At 38.1% G+C, this 10,987-nt stretch overlaps 4 protein-coding genes across 4 annotated transcripts in view; 3 read left to right on the plus strand and 1 right to left on the minus strand.

Moving 5' to 3' along the window:
* LOC102590390 (ATP-dependent helicase rhp16-like) overlaps positions 1–5,380 on the plus strand; it is a 14,485-nt gene extending 9,105 nt beyond the window's left edge. Inside the window, exons 7-12 of the mRNA XM_015303600.1 lie at positions 3,394–3,624; positions 3,810–3,911; positions 3,993–4,151; positions 4,320–4,408; positions 4,477–4,557; positions 5,161–5,380. Coding sequence (XP_015159086.1) covers positions 3,394–3,624; positions 3,810–3,911; positions 3,993–4,151; positions 4,320–4,408; positions 4,477–4,557; positions 5,161–5,239 — 741 coding nt within the window. The 3' untranslated portion in view covers positions 5,240–5,380. The remainder of the gene's footprint in view (positions 1–3,393; positions 3,625–3,809; positions 3,912–3,992; positions 4,152–4,319; positions 4,409–4,476; positions 4,558–5,160) is intronic.
* Positions 5,381–5,966: 586 nt separating this feature from the next.
* Positions 5,967–6,476, minus strand: LOC102590074 (pre-mRNA-splicing factor syf2-like). Its single transcript, XM_006363692.2, has one exon. The coding sequence runs from the start codon at positions 6,474–6,476 to the stop codon at positions 5,967–5,969; it is 510 nt and encodes a 169-aa protein (XP_006363754.1).
* Positions 6,477–6,952: 476 nt separating this feature from the next.
* LOC102596855 (pre-mRNA-splicing factor 18-like) lies at positions 6,953–8,355 on the plus strand. The gene has a single exon (XM_006363698.2). The coding sequence runs from the start codon at positions 7,066–7,068 to the stop codon at positions 8,116–8,118; it is 1,053 nt and encodes a 350-aa protein (XP_006363760.1). The 5' UTR covers positions 6,953–7,065; the 3' UTR covers positions 8,119–8,355.
* Positions 8,356–10,162: 1,807 nt separating this feature from the next.
* The window catches only part of LOC107058194 (uncharacterized), a 3,368-nt gene continuing 2,543 nt past the window's right edge, over positions 10,163–10,987 (plus strand). The window contains exon 1 of the mRNA XM_015303601.1: positions 10,163–10,982. Coding sequence (XP_015159087.1) covers positions 10,163–10,982 — 820 coding nt within the window. The remainder of the gene's footprint in view (positions 10,983–10,987) is intronic.

Here is a 10,987-nt window from a genome sequence, read left to right on the forward strand (position 1 = left end):
CAGAATGACTGATTAAAAAACTGTGTGTGGGTGGGTGGGTGGGGGTGGGGGGATTAGAGTGAAAATGATATTTTTTTGCTCCTTCGATATAAATTGATCAGAGCACAGGCTTTCTACTCTTTATTCCTATTCTTTCAACTTCCTCTGATTTTCCTTCCATTCCAACAACTTCCTCCCATCATGGGGTTGATGTCCTTCGACTTTGGTTCTCTTTACCTGTCCTACTCATGACCCTCGTGATTTTTTATACTTTTCATTTGTCCTTATTAATTGACAATACATTTCTTATATGTGCATAGATATGAATGTTCTGCAACTTTTTTTGTATCTTCTGTTTCATATCACTTTTCTTCAGTAATTTTTGTATAAACATTTTCTTGGTATTATTGTATCACTATAGTATTACATCGTTTTCGACTTGGCGGTTGGATGTGTAGTAGGAAGATAACAATGGATAGTTAATACAATCTTGTCAAGGGGGTTTATCAAAAAATGTTTATTATCAATAAATGACTATGGAAGACTTAGTTGATATGCATTCCAGCTTATCAAACGACTGCTAAAGGTTATTAAACATAGCTTCTTGCTTAAATTATTTTCTCATGTAAAAGCTAATATTTTGAGCTAATTTTTTTTTTTTTTTGAACTTAATTTTGAAGTGGCTGCTTCTAGTTTTCTGTTTCTATTATATGAGCGCAAATACAAACACTGACCTTTCTTTTGCTTCGTCCAAACTTGCCTCCCATACATATATTTGTCTTACTATGGGTCACAGCCAAATTTGATTGCAGAAAATGTCTGACCAATGACTTTCTTTAATTGGCAGGCAGCTAATCATTGTTAACTTGTGATGTACTCTGTAACAGAATTGGCTAGTGGCAGTTAAGAGGCTAGAGATTTTGAACAATCATGTGACTTATGTCAGGATGCAGTGGAAGATCCAGTAGTGAGTTTGTGCACCTCTACCCACTCCTCTCCCCCAAACCAAGAAATAGGAAAAGAGAGAGAAGAAAAGGAAAGAAACAGATATCAAACATGTTACTCAGCTGAAGTTCAATTTTGATAGCTCTCTCGTTTTCTGCATTACTAAATTATTTTTATGCTGCCATTCAATGTCACGCCCAGAGCTACCCCCGAGACGCAGACATGGGACCTAGGACCACAAGTGATCCCAAGCTAACCCTGCTGGCATGATCATGAGCAGACTAAAGATAATAAACTGATGCAAAAGCTAAATCATAAATAAAAATGAAAAGATGGGGAATACCCATATATTATAACTGAGATAAATGAAAACTGATGAGTTTAATACAAAGAAGATATTAACTCAATACTAAGCTGAATCTAACTATGTTTGAAATAAGCCTCTAAACTGACTAGAAGTGCTGGGACATGCCCCAGTTAAGTCTGATGTTGCTGAACTGGAGATCGGGAACCGATCTAAGCGTGATCTGGATGCTGAGAACCTGAACCTACATCACGAGAAGATGTAGCACACGTATGCGTCAGTACTTGAAAGGTACTGAGCATGCAGGATAGAGTAAAACTGAAATAACATATAACTGAACAATGCAATAAAGCAATGAATTAATCTGGTAAAGCAATGATATACTCTGAACATGATATAGATATTTAATACTGAACTAACTGAATGCAATGACCAATTTATAACATGCTGACTGAATACTGAATGAACTGTAAATGTGGTCAATGCAATAGAGTCTGACTGAACTGTGGGAGCTACTAATAACCGACATAAAACCACATGAGCTAAATGTGGAGTCCGATGTATACGCCCCATCGAGAGGACCCAATATACCCTGCCAGAGGTATAGAGGCATGCTGGCGTGATCACTAAACTGATGTTGCCCACAGAGGGGACTTACACCTACGTGGCTTGTATTTCTGGGACTATATGGGTACGCTGAACCCAAGTCCAACTCGGTATTATGCTACTCCCAATGAATTAAGTGGTTAACTAGTTATGACTGAATTTATGTAAAATACTGGATAGCTCAAAATTGAACATGCAAACTGAGAATGCAACAATTAATCTGATAATGATGCATTAATAACTGAGGCATGTATAACTGAATAACTGAGATATCTGACCTAGCTAGGGTTCTAAAATTCATGCGAGAAACGATGTAATAACATGATAATCTGATTTGAAACATTTAAATAGCTAATTCATGATGATCTGCTGTAATTCTAGAAACCCTAGGTCTGTTCATAATCATGGAATCAAGAATCTGACTGAATTCTAGGGACCTAATGGGCGAAAGGAACCCACTAGTGAAATCCCACATACCTGGTGACGAATTTCACAGAGAAATCCTTTGATTTCTGGGCTGGAACTGAAGAAACTTGTTGCGTTCTTGAACTAGGGTTCTTGACCTTTTCCTCCTCTCTTGCTTCTAATTTTCTAAATTTTGATTAATGATTTTACTTAGATAAGTTCTAGTTATGTTTCTAGGCCTAAACCAACTAAAACCTCATGATTTAGGGTCTAAACGACGTACCTTATGGGTTAAACGAAATAGGAAAAGACCAAAAGACCCCTAACTTAATTGTTGTCGGAGTGACCGACGGACTGGACCTACGGGCCGTAGGTCAATCGACGGTCCGTCAATTGGAGTCGTCGGTCGAGTCTGCCCAACAGGGCTTCACTAAAACGAGCATAACTTTTTACTCGGAGGTCATATTTTAGCAAAATCGGTGGCGTTGGAAAGAGAATTCAATTATCTATCATATAATAGGTCATGGGACACATAATTCCTTTTGTGCTAAAAGTTATGACCATCTGAAGTTGACCCATCAATAATTTTCAGCTAACTGGCTGCTGACCCTCATCTACGGTCAGACCTACGGACCGTGGATTGAATGACGGTCCATTCTGGTCGACCGTAGTTTGTGTCAGAGTCTGGGTAAAGGAGGTCTCGATCCACGGACACAGACCACGGACCGTGGTCTGATCTACGGACCGTGAGTTGGGACTTAGCCGACTTTTCTGAGCTGGTTTGGGGAGGGGTTGCAGTGGTGAACCACAGACCACCAGCACGGGCCGTGGTCTGACCTACGGTCCGTGGATGGTGACCGTAAGTTGCACCTGCAACTTCTCAAAATCTGCATTTTTGGTCTATTTCGGATTCGGGGTGTTACATTCAAGGTCCAAGAACATTGAGCACCTTTCAATTGCTCATTGTCAGTCTGAATATTGTATGTACACTCTTTAAAAATAGTTGGAGTTCTCATGAAGTGGATGAGCATTTGGGATACTCTCTTTCTAGCAGCATAGACATAGAGATTTTATCAAAAGTACTTCTCGTATAGAGTCCTTATACATTAGACAGAATCTTCTTTGAACTGTGCATCTCTTTTTGATTGTTGCAGGTTACTTGTTGCAGGCACGTGTTTTGCAAGGCCTGTGCGATATATTTATCTGAAAGTGTGAGGAAAACGCCATGCCCTTCATGTACCAAACCCCTCACATTTGACTTCACTGGAAATAAAGATAAGGGAGATTCTAGTTCTAAACCTACTGTCAAAGGGTTTAGGTCCTCAAGTATATTGAACATAATTCAGCTTGATAAATTCAAGACAAGCACTAAAATAGAAGCATTGGTATGCAATTGCATTCATCATAATTCATATCCTCCTCAGCTTGCTTTTCTTCTTTGTCTTATGGGTTTCTTTCCTTTTCACAAGGAGAGCAAGGGGTGTGAGCTCATGATCTTGTATTTTCTTTCTCTGTGAACCGCTCTAAATTCTTCAGAAATTAGCTCATTTTTTACTTGTATCGAATGTAGAGGGAAGAAATTAGTGACATGGTTGAAAGGGACGGTTCTGCAAAAGGAATAGTTTTTAGCCATTTCACATCGTTTTTGGACCTGATACAGTATTCTCTTAATGTAAGACATAATGTACTTTCTCCTTCCTACTTTCCCTTCCTCTTTTCAGACTAACAAAAAAGAAGCTTGTATTGTGTGTAATTGCTGACGGGCATCAATTGTGTTCAATTAGTTGGATCCATGTCTATTGCCACAAGAGATGCTGCAATTAAAAGATTCACTGAGGATGCAAATTGCAAGATATTGCTTATGAGCTTGAAAGCAGGAGGTGTTGCTCTCAATCTTACAGTTGCATCACATGCAAGTATATATTTTCTTTCTCTGTGAACTGCTCTAAATTCTGAAGGCTTGTGCATATCTACCACTCTTCAGGTTCCTGTTATTTGGTTCATTGAATATACAATGATGACTTGTATTTATCTGTTGAATAAGCACATGATATGTGGCTCATCTGTTGATCTTTGCTAGGTTTTCTTAACGGATCCTTGGTGGAATCCTACGGTGGAGCAGCAAGCCCAAGATAGAATTCATCGAATAGGGCAATATAAACCAGTCAAGTGTGTGTTGTATTTCTTCTACTTTGGATGTCACTGAATGGAGCTTATTGTTGTTTTCAAATTTGCAGGATTGTGAGATTTGTGATGGAGAATACAATTGAAGAGAGAATCTTAGAGTTACAAGAGAAGAAGAAATTACTTTTTGAAGGGCGAGTGTGTTTTTCTTATAGTCGTCTACATAGTTAGTTGCATTTGTCTTCTGACAAAAATAAAGTATTTTGATGATTTTCCCTTGCAAGTTTTTTTTGGTGACCAATGTAAATTACCATTAACAAACAAAAAACAATACACCTAAAGAGCACTCAATCTCCTAATCACCCTCTAAGAAGGGTATTAAGAGAGTTAAGCCTCTTATAGAACTCTAGTTACACAAATCTCTGCAACAACCAACAATACTTATTCGCCTTTCTAGACCGTTTAACTACCACAAGTCTATCTACAAATTCCTTCATAATTTGTGTCATGGCCGTATCTGTATTTACAGTGATGCCTTTAAACAATTTCCAGTTCCTTGCTCTCCAAACCTGGTATATCATTGCTCTGCACAATGCAGCAATAAGTTCCTTGTGAAACTGTTGCCAGTTCTTCTTTCTGAGTCTATTTAGAATATGTTTGACAGTTCCAGCAGGAATTAGTGTCCCGTACCATTGTTGCATTTCAGCTTAGTGTCAATCTTTTTATTACATCCCTTCCTCCGCTCTTTCTGTAAAAAACCATTTTCCCCTAACTGTTCGTTTTTCCTATGATTGCAGGACAGTTGGTGGTTCTTCAGAGGCCTTAGGAAAATTAACAACCGAGGACTTGAAATCCCTGTTTTATCATCACTTTTGATATGTTCTATTTCTTCGGTTTGGCAAACTAATTGACATTTTCTTTGTTCAGCTTCTAGCCAAATTCTTTACAAAATGTTCTACATTTGCTTTTAGGCTGTATGGAGTTTGATCTGTCCAAAGAGTGTTTCTGTTGCTTCTACATCTTAGTTTATAAGAATCACCTTTAACAGTCATTAGCTTCATCAATTCTTCTTATTGTTTACTTCTATTTTAACTTCACTTGCATGATAAAAAGTGCATCAGAATCCATACCCTCAAGGCAAGGTTATGGTAACGTGCACCTTCAATTTATTTTTTTAAAAGGTTCCTTTATTATATAAAGACTAGGATTAGAAACATGTTATACCCAAAATTATGACATTGTTGTAAGTAAAAAAAAAGGAGGAACCTGGCAAAAACTTTGGCATATGGTTGCCTAAATCACCCATCAATAAGTGTACAAGGGGATGTTAACATTACAACATGGGGGATTTTCTTTAACTTGTTTTGTTTCTTTTTGCTTTACTTGTCAATGAATGAATTGCATATAGAAAGTCATATGCGAGTTCAAAGAATTAGCAAAATAGTGGCTACTATGAAAGAAAATAAAATTACCATATTAAGTTATTCATAGGGGATTTTCTTGAACTTGTTAGTAATGTGTGTTCAAACCAGAGAACCAGAAAATACAAATTTACTCGAAAGGTTATCACAAAGACTGCTCTAGGTTGACATGACATAATACCTCAATCAGGCAAAGCAGTTCCTCTCTCAAGGCTATTCTTGATCTCCAAGGTGTATTTTCCAAAGGCACGCTCAATCTTTTTATTGAAGTGCTCGTTACGATCATTAATAGAGTCAATATCTTTCTCTTCATGAAACCTTCTCCTCCGACTAAATGATTGGCGCTTCTCGTCCCTGTCCTTGAGCTCCTTCACCATCCTCTCTATCTTGTCGTCTGATGATTTTGGCGCCTTTCCATACTTGGACATTCCTCTAGACTCTGTAGCTAGAACTTCTGTTTTCTTCTTCTCTACTACCATTGCAGATTGATTAGCTTTTCTTGCCCCATTCATTTTTAACCTCAATTCAAATAACTTCCTCTTCCTCCCTGTGATCAGAGTCGCCGATTTTTCTCCCATGTTGTCCTCTCCATCATCGCTGTGACTTTCAACACCATCTCTTTCATCAGGTACATCGGAGCGATGAACATCAACAGCATTAGCTTGCAATACACCTGTTTCAGCTTTGCTCATTTGCTTCTTTACTTCCGCTATTATATTGAAGCAATATTCACTGCATTCATGATAAGGGTTCGAACCATTCCCACAATCTGGGTGAATCTTCTTTCATCACTCATGTTCTCAGATCAATTTCCGTATTAAGCAGTAGAAGAATGAACACTGCGCTCAACACAATCACTCTTGTATCTCAGTATATGAAAATATGTAATAAGTCACCCCTATTTACAATACTAACAAACAAAATTAAACTAGAAAATCTATTACTATAGGAATTATTAGGACAAACAAATCCTAACTATTTAGGATTCCTGTTCTTAGTTTATTTCCTAAAGAGTTTTGGCAATGTCTTTTCTCTTTATAGTTAGCTTAAGATTATAGTAATTTTAGGAATCTTTTTTCTAATAGTCTTTTTCATTATTTTAGGAATCTTTTTCTAATAGTTTTCCCATAAATTTTTCATTATTTTAGGAATCTATTACATGGTTTTTTACTCAAGTCCTATTATTTCTTTCCAATTCTATTCCTAGTCGGATTTGACGTTGTTTCTTCTTTAAATAAATTAAAAGTTAGCAAAGCAAATTCACAAATCAAAATCAAAACAATGGAGGAAGTGAAACAAATAACAGAGAAGCTACGGAACAATCGAGCCCAATATGTGGGTCGACGTAAATTTTTCAACAAATTAGAGATAGAACAGAGTAAAAAACGTGAAGAAGCGAAATCCCAGCAACATAATAATCATAAATCTTACTTGTCAACTGATAATATCAAATCGGAATCTTCTTCATTAGTTTCCCTTCCGCTACAACAAGTTGTTCGCCGCCTTAGGGTTTTGAAACATCCTGTAACTTTATTCGGAGAAGATGAAGAGGCAAGGTTTGCTAGGTTGAATCTTGTGTTGAAAGCTGGATTGTTTGAAGTTGAGGATAGTGATATGACTGAAGGGCAAACGAATGACTTTTTGAGAGATGTTTTGGAGTTGAAGAAGTCACGGATGTTGAAGCGGAAAGCCACAGATCAGGATAAAGATGGTGAAGATTTGAAGAGGATGAAAACTAATTTTGAGGATTTGTGTGATGAGGATAAGATTTTGGTGTTTTACAAAAAGCTGTTGAATGAGTGGAATCAAGAGCTTGATGAGATGAGTTCTGAGGCTAAAAACCAGACAGTGGTGGCTACTTTTATGCAGTGTGCTAGGGATTTGAATCCGTTATTTGATTTATGCAGGAAAAAGTTACTTAATATTGACATTAGGAAAGCATTAGTTGTGATGGTTGAATGTTGTATGAATAGAGAATATAGTGCTGCAATGGATCAATATCTTAATAAGATAGCAATTGGTAATGCACCTTGGCCTATTGGTGTTACTATGGTTGGTATTCATGAACGATCAGCGCGTGAGAAGATTCATACAAATAGTGTTGCTCACGTCATGAATGATGAGACAACAAGGAAGCTTCTGTATTCAGTTAAAAGACTGCTGACATTCTGCCAACGACGCTACCCAACAATGCCATCCAAATGTGTGGAGTTCAATAGCCTTGCAAATGGCAGTGACTTGCACTTTCTGCGTGCACAAGAGTCAACTTCTCAAACCTCAGAAGAAAGGCTTCCAATAATCCTTATGCCTGCACAAGGAACATCTTTAGTTTAATTTGCTTTTGAACTCTGTTTAATTCTGTGTGTTGATTTTACCTGCGACAGACTAAAGTGGTTTACTTTTTCTCCTTGAAGTTGAAACTGCTCCTATTAAAAGTTCTTATATCAATTGGTGAAGGTAACATGAAAAAGTTTGTACATATATATAGCTGCTGTTATACGATAAAATTAATTAACATTCACGGAATCTTAATTGTGTTAATATTTGTGTTAGTTTTCCATAGCCATAGAATCTCAACATTTTTTTTTTTTGGTTTCCCACTCGGTGTCCGGAGCCCACATTGGAGCTCCGACTAAATTGGGATCGCGCACTGTAGGGCCATTCGGGGGTGACGCTCCCAACAAGATTTTTTCCATACCCAGGGCTCAAACCCGAGACCTCTGGTTAAGGATGAAATACTCCCACCGGGTGATTTTTATTATTGTTTCAAAAGAGGATTAAACCGCTAAAGCTTATATACGACTACTTATGTAATTCCATCATCCACACAAGCAAACTCATATGCTCTCGGGACATGCACGTCTCTCCTCATTACTCAGCTTGCCTATCTTATCATCCTCAAGACCCTCCACCGAGTTGATATCCAAAACAGCCTGAGAAGCTGGAATACTCTTATCTCCCGCATACTACTCAGCAACTCCCAAAGCCAACATGTACTTTATCAAGAGGTTACCGAAGTTCTTATATGGGCTCAGAGGCGGACCTACCCTTCCTAGTGGGGGTGCATGTGCACCTGTTAACTTCGAAAAACATCATGTGTATATATGTATATTTATTTTGAGAAACTAGCCCAAACTAGGATATAATAAACGGTGCAGCCATGAGGAGCATAGGAGTCTTCTTATGGTGTTGGTACAAGGAAGAGGAACCACCTACAAGACAAGGGTTCGAATCAAGCTAGAGTGCTAAAATCATTATTTTTATTTTAAATTTAGCGGGTACACAAGGTTATGGATCGCTCCCCACATAGAGTATAATGAATATCCTTATAGGTCAGTCGCAGATGAACTTAGCTAAGTGTTTGGTGAAGGTGGGGGGGGGGGAGTAAGTTTCCCTGAACAGTTACTTGTCATTTGCTGTGTGGTACAGATCCCAATTAGCTTATACTTCTTTGATCATGTGAATGCAGCAGAGAGTCCAAACCCCATTCTTTTATAATGCTAATACTCTGGGAAACTTCTTAAAGGTCGCCTCATCAATACCCTGGTCAGACACATAGCGGTCGTGTAGTTTGAAATTCTTATACCACTTCTTTCCCTCATCATTAGTAAGCTCGGGTCCATCACGGGACCTCTTTGGTGGTCTGGCTGATTTCTATGCTACCTTATTTACCCTTGGAGCGATTTCTAGACACAGCCTCCAAACGTTTTCTGGATGATCGGGCAATCTCGGATGGTGTAGCTGCAGATTTACCAATCTTAGCTCTTCCCATTTTACTTATTTTTACCTAAACCTGCAAACAATAGAAGCAACACTCTAGTTGTATCTCAGAAGGAAAGCCAAAGTAAAAGTCAGAGTTGCAACAACCCTATTAACAATCATGATTAAAATGTGTATTAATTATGACATTCAGTTAGTTAGATTCCATCTTTTCTGTTAGTTAGTGCAGTTAGTTAGTGATGTCAGAGTCGGTTAGAGAGCTAATTAGTTAGTTAGATATTTTCTCTTTCTGCATATTCGTTGATGTATATTCACACATGTATATAAGTACTTCACTACTGATCAATGAAAGGTGTGAGTTCTTATTTTACCAAATCATATTTTCCTCTCTGTTATTGCTTTCTCTCAGTTGCCAGTTATGGCTTCCATGGTTTCATCTATGGTTGAGTTCTCACCATCTGTGTAATTCTTAATATGGTATCAGAGCAAGGTCAGTCGATCTGTTCTTCGTCTTCTGTTGGTTGTATTGCTGTTTGAATTGTTATCTTCGATTGATACGAATTTCGACTTCTATGCTGGTTCAGATCTAAGTTTCGATCACAGTTTTCTTTTCCTTCTCTTGTCAAGTAATTCACGATAAGTTTTGTTGTGTATATCCATGGCTGTCGACGACAATGTATCCACATCTGAGGGAACTAACACATCTGGAAACGACACTAGTAGTGCTTTGTATGTGCATCCTTCAGATAGCCCAGGGATGATGCTTGTCCCTGCTCAATTTGATGGAACAGGATATCGATCCTGGAGAAGAGGAGTTATGCGAGCTCTGTCAGTGAAAAACAAATTGGGTTTTATCGATGGAAGCTGTGAGAAACCAAATTCCAATTCGCCTCAATTGCGCCAATGGCAGAGGTGTGATGATATGGTAACATCTTGGGTTTTAAATTCATTGATCAAGGAAATCTCAGATAGTGTGGAGTATGTGAATAATTCTGCTGAACTTTGGAAGGAGTTAGAGGATAGATACGACCAAACTAATGGGGCAAAACTGTACCAGATACAAAAAGAAATCAATGATCTCGCTCAAGGAATCTTAGACATCACAGTCTACTATACGAGGATGAAGAAATTGTGGGAGGAGTTGAATACTTTGAGTGTGAAGAATCAATGTAGTTGTGTATGTGTGTGTGGTGCAAAGGATGGTATGCACAAGGCAGAGCAAGATAGACGTTTGATTCAGTTCCTTATGGGACTAAATGAAGTGTACACAGTAGTGAGGGGAAATATCCTCATGATGAATCCACTCCCTTCTATGGGACAGGCTTTCTCACTGTTAATCCAGGAGGAAAAACAAAGAGAATTTAAGCCTATTGGTCGAATGCCCACAGATTCAATCTCTTTGAATGCAAATTCTCTTGATAACAAGAGTCATGGAGGAAGGACTTTCAGGACAAATTATCAAGGAAACAGTTATGCAGGTGGT

Source organism: Solanum tuberosum, unplaced genomic scaffold (genome assembly GCF_000226075.1).
Source record: "Solanum tuberosum cultivar DM 1-3 516 R44 unplaced genomic scaffold, SolTub_3.0 scf00458, whole genome shotgun sequence".
Classification (NCBI taxonomy): Eukaryota; Viridiplantae; Streptophyta; class Magnoliopsida; order Solanales; family Solanaceae; genus Solanum; species Solanum tuberosum.

What these genes read in the sequence shown, in the direction of transcription:
- LOC102590074 (XM_006363692.2), bottom strand. Translation starts at nt 6,476, where the DNA reads ATGAGCAAAGCTGAAACAGGTGTATTGCAAGCTAATGCTGTTGATGTT.
- LOC102596855 (XM_006363698.2), top strand. Translation starts at nt 7,066, where the DNA reads ATGGAGGAAGTGAAACAAATAACAGAGAAGCTACGGAACAATCGAGCC.